This window comes from Solanum stenotomum, chromosome 3 (assembly GCF_019186545.1).
Source record: "Solanum stenotomum isolate F172 chromosome 3, ASM1918654v1, whole genome shotgun sequence".
Classification (NCBI taxonomy): Eukaryota; Viridiplantae; Streptophyta; class Magnoliopsida; order Solanales; family Solanaceae; genus Solanum; species Solanum stenotomum.
In genome coordinates, this window is record NC_064284.1 from 1,605,824 (window position 1) to 1,621,418 (window position 15,595).

At 34.9% G+C, this 15,595-nt stretch overlaps 2 protein-coding genes across 4 annotated transcripts; one reads left to right on the forward strand and one right to left on the reverse strand.

Moving 5' to 3' along the window:
- Positions 1 to 2,157: 2,157 nt before the first annotated feature.
- On the reverse strand, positions 2,158 to 8,993 carry LOC125860284 (uncharacterized). The gene is made up of 7 exons (XM_049540210.1): positions 8,701 to 8,993; positions 8,484 to 8,605; positions 7,417 to 7,506; positions 6,554 to 6,606; positions 5,568 to 5,670; positions 5,241 to 5,346; positions 2,158 to 2,710 (listed from the first exon to the last, which is right to left on the reverse strand). The coding sequence occupies exons 1-7, from the start codon at positions 8,924 to 8,926 to the stop codon at positions 2,697 to 2,699; spliced, it is 714 nt and encodes a 237-aa protein (XP_049396167.1). The 5' UTR covers positions 8,927 to 8,993; the 3' UTR covers positions 2,158 to 2,696.
- Positions 8,994 to 9,985: 992 nt separating this feature from the next.
- LOC125860798 (uncharacterized) lies at positions 9,986 to 14,163 on the forward strand. Of its 3 annotated transcripts, none has more exons than XM_049540818.1 (3): positions 9,993 to 10,199; positions 10,519 to 10,698; positions 13,611 to 14,163. In XM_049540818.1, the coding sequence occupies exons 1-3, from the start codon at positions 10,157 to 10,159 to the stop codon at positions 13,928 to 13,930; spliced, it is 543 nt and encodes a 180-aa protein (XP_049396775.1). In that variant the 5' UTR covers positions 9,993 to 10,156; the 3' UTR covers positions 13,931 to 14,163. The 3 variants fall into 3 exon arrangements, 2 of the variants coding, with proteins under 2 accessions (XP_049396775.1, XP_049396776.1); XM_049540819.1 differs by lacking the exon at positions 9,993 to 10,199 and adding an exon at positions 10,419 to 10,425; XR_007445878.1 differs by lacking the exons at positions 10,519 to 10,698; positions 13,611 to 14,163 and adding an exon at positions 10,293 to 10,411 and having other exon boundaries at positions 9,986 to 10,199.
- The last annotated feature ends 1,432 nt before the right edge of the window (positions 14,164 to 15,595 follow it).

Sequence of the window (15,595 nt, forward strand, 5' to 3'; positions counted from 1 at the left end):
GTAAACCTAAAAGGTTTAATGTCCTAAAATCAAAATTAAAACATAAACTTGGAACCAAATCTTTTTAAACATAATTATCACTCTTTCTTCTTATTCTTCTTTATGAATCTTCAATGTTAGTACTGTTGATGGCAGCCATGTATGACTTGTTCAATCACCATATTAAATAATTGACAAAACCTCAATTGCTTTCTTCCATGATCCACTTGAAGAATCATCAATTGAATATATTGGAATGGATAAAACTTATATTATCTAGTCATACAAGAAAAGACTTTTTTTTTTTTTGCCTTGTTGGACTTGTCATCCATTTAGAGAAGCAACATAGATTAGATGCATTGTTCTAAATATGGACGGAACTAATCATACATACAATAACTACGACTCAATTCTAAACAAGATAAGATGGCATTCGCTAATATATGAAGTTTACAGTATGTTACACCATTTAAACCCGTCTCAATCCAAATATTATTTAAAATAATATGCTATTTTAGAATCTAAGTAAGAAAAAATGTTGTCCTCCCAAATGAAAGTGTTATCCTAGTGTTAATGGATTGGGTTGCCACATACACTTGGGGTTCAAAAGTGTTTATCCATATCAAGATACCACAATCAAATGGGCCCAATTTAATCCATTTCAAAAAGTCGATTCCTTGTCATGGCATAAATTCTGTTGATTGAACCAAAAAAAGATGTTGACGAGAAATATTATTTTTTAATATATATTTGTCAATATTATACTCCACAGATTTCTTCAAGGATCTGTATGGATATTAAAAATGAGATAAACACTTCTTTTTGGGAAAGAAGGAATGCTTTTCGACAAATATTTCCACGTCCATCCCTGTCCGATCATTGTCAACTTTGGCATCTCCATTTCATGTTTGGTCACTTAAAAGACTATATTTATCTACTACTTACATTTTAAATATATGTTGAGTAATGTTAACATTCTGCCTATGGCAAGGCCCAAGAAAGGCTGGGTGACTCGGATTGGTGTCATGATTGAACATGACGCTTGCTTGATGAACTTAGTTAAGAAATAAAGTTGTGCATTTGCTATCAGCTATAGCTTTTGACATGATAATAAACGCTTGTTCCTAATATTATAGTTCAGTGATTGGCTATTTGAACTTCCAATTTGTTGGTCAAGATTCGATTTCCTAGTAATCCCTCTCCTTACTCACAATTTATGTCATTTGTCTGCACTTTCCTCCTCCTTGACCTTTGGCTTTTCATTTTCACCTAGTAAGTGAACAAGTCAGGTAAAAAAAAAACTCAATCTAACAGTAATGCTGCTTAATAATGCAACTCTACCAGGTTGAAGCTCAAATTTTTCATTATATCACTTCTGCTACACGTTCCCCAGTTGAAAATAATGCGCGAAAAAATAAAATAAAATAGTAATAATCACTGAGGCAACAACGAATTTCAAATTCAGGTATTGAGCTGACTGGAAACTCAGTTTTAGGTGTTTGGAACAGGCATATATCCCCCAAGAAAATGGCCTTCTTCCTCACGTTTTGTCAAACAAATTAAGTCAACACTGTAACTTAGTGGACTGCAAATTAATACTAGAACTCTCTTGTCATTAAGCAAGAAAAGACTTGTTTATGCGTCATTTCCTTTACATATATCACAGCCACACCACATTGGAAAAATTGCAACAAAGTTTCAGTGCACTAACTTGCACAGAGATACTGTTCACTATCGGGGTCTTGATCAATAAAGTATATCACAAGTTCATTACAGGCATTGCAATTTCATTTAATGAGTATCACATTGAGTACAGAGATCAGATGTTAAGACTACAGAGAGACAATTTTCTACTAAGAATTTGAGACCAAGGCAAAAGTTCACAAAACCTGTACAAAAGTAGGCTTCTGGTAAGCAAAATAAGTACTATCTCTATAGGGGACAGACAAAGAATCTGAGTAGCCACATCGCCGTGCATCATGTTCTTGTTGTTCTCCCTGTATGTCAGGAAGATGACAGAAAAAAAGGAGAAAAATTGAAAATCAATTTATAATATTCTCCAGCCATGACTGTTAAGATGGAATGGTGTAGATTCATATCTCCAGCCGCTTTCATGGCCTATCAACAAAGGGAAGTAGAAGAAACTGATGGACAGATAAGAAATGGCAGGAGAGGAAATGCAGATGGTGAAAAATAGAAAGCCTCAAATTATTCTTTCCACAATTCAAGCTTAACGCATATTACATGACAAATGGACCTGATATAAACATAGTTGCTTATAAACGTGTCCATGTACACATTTACCCTCATAACTGACAACCGTGAATGAGTAATCTAAACACATACCTAAATCCATTTAGCTGATGATGCGTATAACTTTTGACAAGTACTCAAGTGGAGATCATATCTCTATTGTAAGTCTAAATGTTTCTCCATTTAAGAACTAATACGACTTCTTTTCTAAATGTTTCTCCATTTACGAACAACTAATACGACTTCTTATTTTCTTTCTAAGCTTTGAAATACTAGAAGTCCACTCACATCCAAGATCTTGTGATATTTAAATGATAGAGCACATGAAGAGGTGATGGCAACCTTCCTCAAGTCTCCACAAACTTTGTTTTTTTTGAGAAACTCATTTGTTTCAGCATGCTATTGGAAATGTTCGTCTTCTTTATCTACATAGAGCTTCATGAACTTCATCTCTTCCTCCGGCATCACCTTGTTGTACCTATGACATGCAATATTTGTCAAATTAAAAAATATTAATCTATTAAAAATAAACAAGATTATATCCCCCAGTCTAAACAACAGTTCCAGGCACGGAGCACGGATGATATTGAAAAGAAAATAGTGAGAACCAGTTTATCATGCACACATACCAATTACTAGGGCACTTTTACATCTTTCCTATATGGTGTATATTCAAAATGGCAACACAATAGCCTGCACTAACCAATGGCAAAAAAAAAAAAAGTTCCACCATCTATCTGATAACAAAAATTCAGCTGTTATAACCATCCGTGAATACAAAAAGAGAAGAAAAAAGCAACGAGCAAATAACATGAAAAGGCAGAATCTATGCCGTAACCCAGAAAAAAAAGAAGAGGAAGATAGCAAGGGCCTAGCGACTAGCGTTCAACATGAACAGGTAAATATAGTTTTTAACGACAAGTAGGCACATAAATTAGTCTTTCAATTTTGTGATAATCTTACTTAAAGGAAAAGGACATATCATATGCCCCTTGGAAATGGGTCACATATAAGATGAAAATACGAGTCAATTCCAGAAGTCATCCCATCCTCAATGTCATATAAAGAAAAAGTGTATTGGTCTTGGGGTGGGGGTGGGGGCCATCTTCAATGGAACAAAGCTTAAAATTTAGCTATGTACAACTTCTGTAGATAGCTTTAAGTTCTTCGACAAACAAACTATCATCGGAGAATATTTCACTAATTTATGTGTGAAGGAAAAAACACAATGATGTGGGCAGAATAGTGACTCATGTCTTCCATTTTTCAACATATTTTAAAATGTTCAATCCATTGGATTAAGAGTAGAAATTGCATGTATGACCTCAAAATTCCCGTTTTAGGTGCAAAATCTGTCACTTTCAGCAACTTTGGAATAACTCAAAATCAAGAATCCTGAACCTTGGAATGTAATATCATCAATGGCATAGGTAAACAACAATCTAGATTCAAGTTACTGGGATCTGCTTGGTTTTTTCTTCAGCAGGCTCGTATCAGTTGACCCTGAGCCAGCTCGAGTATAAATAACTGCATGTGCTACAGAGAGAGAGAGAAATGAAGAATCCCTAGAGATTTATGACACAGTGATTTATACTACTCCCTCTGTCCCAATTTATGTGACTTACTTTCCTTTTTAGTCAGTCCCAAAAAGAATGACACATTTCTATATTAAGTAACAATTTAACTATAAAATGTCTATTTTAGCCTTACTGAAATGATTTACAGCCACACAAATTTCTATCATTCATTTTGGACCACAAGTTTTAAAAGTCTTCCTTTCTTTCTTAAACTCCGTGCCGAGTCAAAGTACCTCACATAAAATGGGACGGAGGGAGTACTAATTTTGGATAAAGACTCGGGATATAATGTCAAAGAATGGACATCCACTGAAACACCCATCTTTCCCCACTCTCTGCAGGGAAGAGAGGTTAAAAGGAAATTTGAGGACCAAAAAGAGCCAATATGTTTTCTACATACAGGCAGAAAAGGAACAAAAGAAGAGAATGAATAAGGAAAAGGACTTTCATTTAGGAGTATGTAAGGTAGTATTCACTGTAAATAGCCATAATTTTGAAACCAAAGGAGCAAATGTATCTCACTTCAGAACTGGTTTCCATGTGCTACGAATGAACTCAAGTAAGACAACAGAACTAGGCCTAAGATGTGGTGGATTTCATTGAAAAAAGATGTGATTTAAAACTGTCTAAGAACTGTTTCAGCAGGAGAACCACTGTTGCAACTGTTAGTCACTTGCAGAAGTCAAACAGAGAAGGAGGGGGAAACTGGGGAAGAATTTATGCGGGAAATATTGATAGTGTTCTCTTAGCAGGGAAGCGGCAGTTAGGAAAAACAAATCTTCATCTAACAAAATATACTTGGCAGCCAGTAAATGCTTCTAGAATTATAAAGCCCAAGGTTCTATTCACACAACATGCACAAATTTACTGTGGCACCCAAAATATTTTCAAAAATTAAGGTGGTTGTGTACTTCAAGTCTGTATTCATATTCGCCATTGGTATTCTTTTTAGTCACCAAGTAATTTTATTAATCCATGAGAGTATCTATGTTAATTTTAAATGTTTCAATTTCATTTGAATAATATTAGGGAAAGTGCATATCAAAATTCTCAGGTCGAATCTGTTTTAGATTTTTACCCACTTTGCATCTTAACGCCTCGAGATTCTTAAAGTATGCTTCGAAAGAAAGAAAAAGAACCAAATAAAAGGCCAAAGTGACTACCGAAAGAATAGAGGACTTCTTTCTGAAGAAGAAGCTATAAACATAATACCAAAACCCAAATTCACCAACCCACAATGTGGAACCCATTTTGTCATGATAAAAACCATCTGAACCAAGTTTGTCACGGGATAATTATGGGCTCAACTCATAAACCCATTTTTGGATATCATTCAATCAGCCTGCATAAATATGGGTGGGCTAGACGGGTGATAGAGAAATGGGCTTAATTGCTAAAATTTTAGAGCCAAAGAAAGTAGAAACAGCTTACCATCTATTCTCTCCACAATTGGCAGGGAAGAGTCACCTATGTGGAAGCCCAACTTCAGCATGATTTCTTCAAGCCTTTGCACATTTGTAAGGTAGAGATAACCAACCTACAAGAGAAAAAACTACACAAAATTTAATTTTTAAGTGAAGAAAATCATATGTATACTGAAGATTGCACCTCCCAAAAACATTTCATCAGCTTCAGATATACCAAAATAAAAATAAAAATGATATACATGCATTAAAAAAAAGCACACGGCAATCAGCAGATGAAGAACAGATAAAGCAGTTAATTCAATATTCTTAACAGATGGTAGAAGAAACTGACAAGTGTTTCAAGTGAAGAAGCTCTGTTGTAAACAGCCACACCAGCACGCTTTTTCGTCTTCGTTTTGCCTGAACCAACATTTTTTCCCCAACGAAGCACACCCCTTTTAACATGGAAAAACATATATGGTCAAAATCACATGGTAAAGAGGAGGTTTTGTTTTCTTTACTAGTAACACTTCTTTTGTGGTTTAATGGGGTTAAATTAAACAATACATTTAAAGGATTGAGACATGTCAATTTAGATGCCTAACAGCCATCCCCCAAAAAATTCATCCATGAAATCAACAATTACGATTTAATGTAATGTAAGAGGCTATTGACCAATTGTTGAATTCCTATTAGGTTGAAAAAGAAAAAAGGAATGCTGAACTCGGCTGAGAATAGAAGCCATAAATTTGCCAAATATATTTATCATGTTCACCAATAAGATTAATTATTTTTTCAATTTGTCAAACGACTTATCTATGGCCATGCAACATTAATATAATTACCCTCCTCCAAGAGTTGGATTTTATTAGAAAAACCAGCATGAGTGATCCGGCTTCAACAAGCAAATTGTTCGTGTAGCCCATGTTTTATCATCTGTTTGGCACTAGCTACTTTTCAAAACAGTTGTAAGCCATAAAATATTTGCAACAAGAAGCATATTTCAAAAGGGTAAGTGTCAACACAGGATGAAGGCTTGACTACAAGATAGGAATATATAAAGCATTAAAGTTAACTTCATGGATATTTATGTCTATTGAATATATGAAAAAGCTAACTTGGGCTTGTTTGAAGAAGGAGAAAGTTGCTCTCTTAGGGAACTTTGTTTTTAATGACAGTGGTGCCTGACCAGCTTGCACTCTATTTCTTATATTATAAATCTGTCAGCACAACAAAACTTGAGATACCCGCAAATTTCTAAGATGAGGACTCATTCACATGTAAATCACAGATGAACATCCAAAAGGAAAGAAACCAGCTCAAATGCAATATATCTACCTTTCCTCTTCGGACAATATATTGTCGTTCAAAAGTTTCTGCAACATAGCATCCTGCAATAAAGTATCATACATATTCAACCAAGTATCATCACACACAGTAAGACCTCAAAGGTCCATGTCCAAGGAAGTGTTTCAAAGGAAAAAAGTTTCCGGAAGTAGGGGTTTGGGTGGGGGGGGAGGGAAAGTGATATTCTTGAATTGTTCTGTCTTAATACCTTCTCAGATACCTATCAAGAAGAACAACTCCTCAAATAGAAACCTAGGTAATTGAGATAAAAGAGGTTTTTTTTTTTTTTTTTTTTTTTTTTTTTTGAAACTGGTAAGGTTGTATTCTTCAGCATTAAGGGCATGCTGGCCACCACCAAAAAGTGTCAATTACAAACTTCCTATCAAATCTACAATCTGATCTGTATCTACTATACACAACTGTTTACACCAAAAAAGTAGAGATACTATACAATTCCATTTGACCTTTTTGAAACTGGTAAGATTTTTTTTTATTTTTTATTTTTTTTTTTTTTTTTTTTGATGAAAGATAAAAGGGGTCATCTTAAAACAAGTGTGCAGCAGAAAGAGTGAATTCTTAACATGTCAAAGCATGTATACCCAGTTGTCATGCAAGTAAATACAAAAGATTTCACATATTATGAAGAGTTTTGATCCCCATATAAATCCATAAAGAGGATATAAAAGGATTATCAAGATGATCCTAAAACATATTTGTCTCTTATGGCAGACATCAATAAGTACTCTTAAAACAGATTTCTCCCTTGAGGGAGACATCATATAAGAAAATCATAGAAAGCATATATCAATAGAATGAATCTTCATCAGGTCTTAAGACTTGTAAGGTAGCCATACTTGTGCCTCGCAACGTACTACTGCCATGACTCGATCATTGTACTCTTCGATGCTCAATGGTGGGAACAAAAAATGTCTTCTTGCATATAGCTGCACATCGAAGGCTCAACAAAATTAGATATACATTTTCTAAGTTACATCCCTATTGACTCTTCAATTTTGATACTGTAACTTTTATACATAACTACTACAAGTAATTGAAGAAAATCATATGTTCCCAATAGAAACCAATCATTCAAATTTCCAATAGAAGATACTGGAGTTGTACCCACCATTAATGCAAGTGACTCTAGGAACAGAAATGTAAATACCAATTTTGCTTATCTACTTCCTACGTAGAGGTAAAAAGTTGCCCTTAAAGATGTCACAATGCACTACAAAGAGAAAAGAAAACACGGGTATTTTCACATGCACATCTACTTCCTACACATGGTTGGAACTTGTCTTTATGAATGTCACAGAGAACGCAGAAAATCTACCCTAAGCAGCTTGTAGAGTTAAGAAGGTTACATGTTTGTCCTGGTCCAAGCTTGCCATCTTTTTAAAAGTAATATCTCCTATCGTATCAAGTTATCAGACACATATTACCGCAATAGTTGAAGTTTTATTACATCTAAACAATAGTATGCCCAAAAGCAAAACTAAATGTAACCTCTAAATGAGTTTAAATCGTTACTATACGAAAGTAATGAGGTTTTTCCCCCAACTAAGTGTTAGATGAGAGATTTTGCAAATTACAAGTCTGAGATCCAGATATTGGATGCTACTAAATCACCTAAGTTTGCCATTTTGGAGGCTGTTCCTCATCAGGTAAAACATTTTCGAACTTCCTCGCATGAGTGAGTGACACATATAGCTACTGGACCTCTCACCTAACAGTATGACTCAAACTTAATTCTCTCCTCTATATCAATCCAAAATAAAAATGGCATAAAAAAATTCTCACTGATGAGTATCACTTCAATAATATTCCAATAATTCTCCCAAATTTAGTACTCCTATGTTTTTCACACAAAAAAATAATAATAAATTGACAATAATCAACAAGTATAAGCGTGAATCAGAACCTCAAAGATGCAATCTCCAATGTAAGCTAGCGAGGCTGCATTAAACACAGACCGAGGCTTCTCAACTTTGTGTGCTCTTGGTAGCCATACGTCGTACCCCATATATGTTCCATCAGGTTTCACTATTTACATGACAAAATATAACATCAACATGTATAAAATACAAAGCACAAAATCAAACTATGCACAAAAGAGAAAGCAATTAGTCGTTTAGTACCTTCCGTAGACTTAGGAATTTCACGTTTGAGAAGGTCCGACACTGAAATATTCGACCGGCTGGTAGAAGGGGACAAGGAGATAGTTGAAATGGCGGATAGAGAATCAGGGGTTTGGGGTTTTTTAGGAGTTGTACGGTGAGGAGTGTACGGAAGTCTTTGGGTTGTGTCAACTGAAGAAGCTTTTACAATTGGGGATATGGAGAACAAAGGAAGAAGAATCGCCATTGTTGAATTACAGTAATTCTTCAGCTACTCGCGGGACAATATATCTTCAAAGGATAAATTGTATTCCGCGGCATTTGGTCCGTTTAGTAACGGAGTGTTTGTTAGGGTTAATTCTAACAACACCCCTAACTTGTTGCAATTGTAAAAAAAAGGTCCCATAACTTCTTCAGGTTATAATTTGATCTACTTCTGTAATTATATATATTAAGGGATGGGGAGAAATCGATAACATGACAATTCTTTCTTTCTTTTTTTGATAGATAAGATAAAACGTATGTCCGTAAACATTATACAAGATATCTTCAGTACTATCTATTTTCACAATTGTTAATACTACAAAAAGAAAAAGATGATGTTCCATGGCTTGACATTACCGCTGAATTTATGGCTCTTGTTTGTAAAACATCTTCTTGATCTTCCTTCATGAGATCACTAACAAAAGTAAGACGCTACTCGAAGATTCGGATGTCCTAGCATGTTAGTTCTGTACCAAAACGTGCTAGTTGATCAACAACTAAGTTTTGCTCTTTGTACACATGATTCACTAGTGGATTAAACAACTTGCTTAGGAGGTGCCTGCATTCAGCAAAAATAGGAGAACGGTCCGAGTAATTATAGTCTAGTTTGATATGAGATGAATTGAAATAGATAAATATGATTTGTGATGATTCACATATAACTAATTCAAATTTACTCAAAAGCATGGTAACAATCATTATTGTAGCTTAATTATATCCTCAATATATTGAGTATAAATTTATAAGATAGACAATATAAATACTTCTTAATAATAAAAAAACACACTTATAATTAAAGATCGGATATGCTTAGTTATACATTACAAGGATCAAAATTAAAATTAATGAAAGATGGCCAAAGTGTTACAATCCCTTTATTAAATTTGCATAAATTCACAAATAAATGATCAAAATTGAATATTTGAATTAATTATAGATTAAATATATTAATTAGATATCATAAGGACGAAACTCAGAATTTGCCTTTATTTCAAGGATTAAAAGAGCAAATTCTCTGCATTTTGTTTTAATTAATTTGTTTTTATTTTTTCAAGTCTGGGTTACCACGTCGTCGTTTTATGGCGACTGCCGTAATTTACCTCAACGGGAAGAAGAAGAAGAAGAAGAAACGACGGCCGGCGACTGAAGACTGTAAACAGTGTGAATTTTCAGCAGAGTAAAGAGGAAAGAAGGAAGCTATAGAAAAGACGTAATGGCTGTGTCTCCAAAATTATACATTAATAAACCTAAGAAAGGTAATCGCTGAATTATTTTCTCAATCGAGAAGAATCTCCTATAAGAATGACATTTTTTAAAATAATAATATCCGTTTCTATTCGGATTTACAGCGCAGCTGAAGCAAATTCAGCAACAACAGGCATCTTCTCCGACGCCGGTGTCGGCGCCGACGGCGCCGTCATCTATGGCGCGCGGTGTGGCTCCACCTCCTCAGCCGCCTAAGGAATCCNAAACCTAAGAAAGGTAATCGCTGAATTATTTTCTCAATCGAGAAGAATCTCCTATAAGAATGACATTTTTTAAAATAATAATATCCGTTTCTATTCGGATTTACAGCGCAGCTGAAGCAAATTCAGCAACAACACGCATCTTCTCCGACGCCGGTGTGGGCGCCGACGGCGCCGTCATCTATGGCGCGCGGTGCGGCTCCGCCTCCTCAGCCGCCTAAGGAATCCTTTATTCGACGTTACAAGTACCTATGGCCTATGCTCTTGGTTGTCAATTTCTCTATTGGAGGTTAATCTTTTACTCTTCGTTTTTTTCCATTGTTGGATAATGCCTTTTTAATTTCATTATAAGGTTCCGAGCTTTTTGAAATTAGACTTGGGCATTTTTGAGGATCTGCTTTATATGTTGTAATTTCGTTCCATGTCTGCTATGGTGATGTTATTGTTGGAGTCCCATGTGTTTGTGGGATGGGAATTTGGTCTCTTATATGGTGTAGGCAATTCATAAGTTAGTTTTTGGTGTTGAGTCAGACTCAAGATCCGTTCTTTAACATGGTATGAGAGTTAAACTCATACCCTTTCGTTGTTTTCGACATTGGTCCCCTTGTCTTATATTGTCCATGCTTTAGATGTCTAGTCCTGGGAGTGTTGGAGTGCCACATCACAATGGAATTTGGTCTCCCCATATGGTCTTCGGCCATCCTCCTTCATAAGCTAGCTTTTGGGGTTGAGTTAGGTCCAAGATCTACTCTTAAACAGTTATGCTGAAATTGGAGTTCACCGTAGAAAATGCAATCAAGTCTTGTTTAAGGAAAGTCTCTAGGGAAAGGGTGCAGAGTGTTGGAAAAAGTTGATAGTCATGGAACTTCTATTTAGTATTCGAGTTTCATTATTGTATTAGTAGACAAATTTCAGTCTTTAGCTTATTTTCTTTTTCATAATTCAATTAGGGTGTGGCTTATATCTCATACTGTCATTTCCATAATTCAGAAGAATTTTCTTTTCTTTGAGAATCCATTCTAGATGCGTACTTATCCTTGTTCCTTAGGCGGCAGGGTAAGTAGCTTTGATTAGGTAAATGACTGAAGAGATGATACAGAGTAATGTTGCAATAGGCCTAGAGTAACTATGTCATTGTTACAGCAGCTGTCAGATTTAAAAGAAAATGATTTACAAATGGGAGAAACCTCCAGTCATCCTTGAATTCACTAGTCATTTTCTTATCTTTCTTGCAACCTTCCCTGTTCCATTGTTTCTCTAAATTGGTTTGCTTTCTCTTCATTTTGGGTTCTTGTTGTATGTCAATAGACACAGTTTTCCTCATTTCTAGTTTGAGTGTTTTGTGATTGTTATGTGACACCACAAGCCACAAACAATAAACATAAGTTCTGTTGCTTATGTGTCAAGCACCATATTGGTTGTTCTGAATTTTGAATGATGTGATCCATTTAGAGTCCTAAACCAAAAAGGTTTAAATCCGAACAGACTGATATAAATAACTAGTAATGCAACCATCTTTAGTCTAAAAAGCCTTCACCTTGCCCTTCTGCACTAAAGAGGAAAATAATTCTCACATGTAGGGTAAGAGAGGGAAGTACGACATGGAGGGGTCTTGAAATACTACCCAAGAATGTCTGAACGTATACGGTTGAAAACTGCACTATCAGTGAAGATGACATGACAGTTTTTTGTAAAGCTTTTGTGTTTTGTACCTTCTTTGGAATATATTGCCCTGCATCCCCACGTACAATAGAAAACTTACCAAGCAGTTCATGCATCATGTTCGTTGCCATCATTATGGACGAGTAAGATACCTTTGGTGGAGGATCATTTCTACTCTTTTATAGTGATATTATAACTTTACGAACTCGAGTACTTTAAATACCATGGTTTCAAACATGAATGTCTTGAATGGTGTAATCCAGCTGGTTTAAAATGATGGTTTATTCCATCTGATTTATGATGGTTGAATGAAAGTTGTGTGGTCCAAATCTGGTGCAGATTATTTTGGTCAAAGGGACCAAATGATCATCAGAAATGTACTGATTCTTTTGGAATCGTGACAAGAACTTTCCAAAAGTTGTTATTAGCAGTGATGGAAATTATCAAAACAGACATATCCTTGTAAAATGGAACCATAGTCACAGTCTATTTGCTTGGACTCTTCAATAATGTCGAGAGTTACGTGTCGGACCCTCCAAAACTAGTGCCATTTGGAGGATCCGACATGTGTGTGGCAACATTTTTGGAGACTCCGAGCAACATATGACTCACAGTAAATAGTCCAGTAGTATGACTGTGCTTAAAGAGAATATTCATAAGTTTTAATTGTACTGTATCTCTTTTTTAAGTTAGTTTCAGCAAGGACAATTAATAATTTAGAAGCAAGCAATATTGATCGAGTCCACCAAACTTTGTTAAAGCACATGTTCAGCTCTGATTCCCATTTCTAACTTCCATGCTGCAACTGTTATTTGGCTTTAATTTCATCTATGCTCTAAACAGTGATTCTCTTTTAGATTTGACCTACCATTAGGTGAAGGTCCAGAACTTTCACTTGGAAGTTTCTGCAATCAATGCCATGTTAAACTTGAAAAAGAAGTAAGCATAGTTTGTAACTGTTTTTATTTGGTGCTGCACAGTACTCATGATTATATTTTAATATGGAATGGAATTGTATGAAACTGGATGTACTGTGAACTAAGATCTACTGCTTGGCTAGTAGTCCTTGTGCTGCTCTATCTTTTTGCGTAATTCTATTCTCCTAGTGATGGCGATAATGTTCTTCTAGAAATGCATACAAGTGGAACTCCTTTGTGTGCACTATATTTGTTTAGTGTAAACATGTGATGTTAATACGGAATGTTTATGTCATCTTCTTGTGCTGTAATTGTTACTGGTAAGAAGAAACAAAAGGTCAATAAATTGATCTTCCTGCTTTATTTGTCTCAATTAGTTTTTAAAAGAACAGAAATATTAGTTCAAGTTAATAATCATTGCTTCTTTTTCTGTCTCTCATTTCCATGTTACATTGTTAACTTGTAGAGTAGCATGTTTCTTTCCTGTATCCCCTTGCCATGCTCACAACCTTATGATACCTGGACAGCTATTTGCTGCCGGTCTTTACAGTTCTGTTTTCAGAATTCCGTAAACTTGCTTTTACATTCGTGGTACTTCCATCTGTTTTTGTGATTTGTGTAGCTTACCTTTTCATGAGGACAAAGAAAAAGGATGTGGGAACTGAGGAAGCAGAAATATTAGATGTTCCTGGCGCCTCTATTTCAACAGTAGCTGCTAGCACAGTTAGTGAAAAGGAAAAGGAAGTCACTGCTACACCTACTCTTCAGCCTGTGATTGTACGAGAACCAATACCCGAGAATCAACAGCGTGAACTATTTAAGTGGATGTTGGAAGAAAAGAGAAGAGTTAAGCCAAAAGATCAAGAGGAGAAAAAGCGCATTGATGAGGAGAAAGCCATTCTCAAGCACTTTATTCGAGCCAAGTCCATCCCAGTTCTGTAATTTTTGACTCTGACGAATTCCAATACTCGTAGGCTTGGATGAAAAATTTATCCTCAGGTTTGATTTTCATCTTTTTTTGGCTTTTCAAATATAAACACATGTTGAAGTAATGAATTTGCTTGGACAATGAAGTGATGTCTAATCCCTATCTCCAAATCTTTGGTTATTGACAAGAAATTTGTAAATACATTTGAACACTTTCTTACACAAATATGAAGATTGATGTTTCCTAACTAGTTCGGGATTGAGACGTAGCAACTAGCAATAATAGCATCAGTAATCGTTGTTGAGACTATTAGAGTGTCAACTCAAGCAAACAAGAGCAAGGGTCCAAAATCCCAACAACTGCAAAAGAGGCTCAGTTTCCAAAAATGATTCTTGACTGCGTTAGAATATTCTGCCTCAATATTAAGCTTCTTGCTCTTTTCATAACAATGGGAGCACTAAAAATTGCGAAAATAGCGATGGATTTTAGCGATAAACCATCCTATGTTCTTAAGTAACGATGAATTTCCTATGTATGCGAAAAGTTAGAATTAAAGAGTTGTCAAAAAAGAAAAAGACATTCTTTTTTAAACGGACTAAAAGAAAAACCAAAAGCAATTGAAACAAAGAGTATTAGCGACGGAAATTGAGCTTCCACGAAATGAGTGTATCGAATCAATAATTGCCGTCAGCGCATAATGCATCTAACTTTAGTTCATTCAAAAGTTTAGTTAGTAGTATTAATTTATCAAGGAAAAAGATAGAATCATAGTTTAGTGCATTAATTAATAGGATATACACCTAGTGTACAAGAAATAATATTCTCAAACGGTTTTGAAGCTAAGATTTGGTTAATATACTACTAACAATAACAATTTAAATAAAAAGGAGACGTATCTAAAGGAACTTAATGGAATGATGACATTAGAATGAAGCACACGCTTACACTAATGATTATTAACAAATTAAATCAGTTAGGCCATTCGAACAATCATGGAAAGAAGAACTTAATTAATTAATATTGGGGCATGGTACTTAATACTCTTAAATAATCAAAGCCAAAGACCAAAAGTTAATAATTACAGTCAAAGGGACAATGTTAATTAAAATTAAAATCACATATGTATTACCGTCAAATTTTATATGTCATCCTTTTCTATAAATAGTTAAACCACAATATTTGCCATTTTATAAAATTTATGCATAAATTACCATATTTTGCCTATTATACCCTTGATAGAGTAGTTGATTAATCTTGAAAATATATTCATCATTTATTATAAAATTGACTTAAGAAAACATTAAATAAGGGTAGAAGGGTAAAGTTACATCATTTCTTAATGCAAGTGCAAAGTAAAAAAGTGACATATAAAATGGAACGGAGGGAGTAAAAGAAGATTAGCTAGTCTTGCATCTTAATTAGTACTTAATTACTCATAAGAGACGTATAAATCAAGAAATTAAGGATAAGAATGGGATTAATTAGAAGAGAAGTTTGGCCATGGCTTGTGTAGGGTATTGAATATGATGATGATTATATATAGTTAAAGTGTTGGTTTTGTACTTAAAAAAATAAACTCACATGCCGGCACAATTGTGTCCCATATATATCATGATGAGCGTAGGGACTTGTATTATTATTTGATACTAATTCTATGTACTTGTATAATATATAGTTTA

What these genes read in the sequence shown, in the direction of transcription:
- LOC125860284 (XM_049540210.1), bottom strand. Translation starts at nt 8,926, where the DNA reads ATGGCGATTCTTCTTCCTTTGTTCTCCATATCCCCAATTGTAAAAGCT. An exon ending in AATTCCTAAGTCTACGGAAG is followed by an intron (nt 8,606 to 8,700) that starts GTACTAAACGAC and finishes TCATGTAAATAG; the next exon opens with TGAAACCTGATGGAACATAT. An exon ending in TAGTACGTTGCGAGGCACAA is followed by an intron (nt 6,607 to 7,416) that starts GTATGGCTACCT and finishes ACTTTATTGCAG; the next exon opens with GATGCTATGTTGCAGAAACT.
- LOC125860798 (XM_049540818.1), top strand. Translation starts at nt 10,157, where the DNA reads ATGGCTGTGTCTCCAAAATTATACATTAATAAACCTAAGAAAG. An exon ending in CATTAATAAACCTAAGAAAG is followed by an intron (nt 10,200 to 10,518) that starts GTAATCGCTGAA and finishes TCGGATTTACAG; the next exon opens with CGCAGCTGAAGCAAATTCAG. An exon ending in TGTCAATTTCTCTATTGGAG is followed by an intron (nt 10,699 to 13,610) that starts GTTAATCTTTTA and finishes TGATTTGTGTAG; the next exon opens with CTTACCTTTTCATGAGGACA.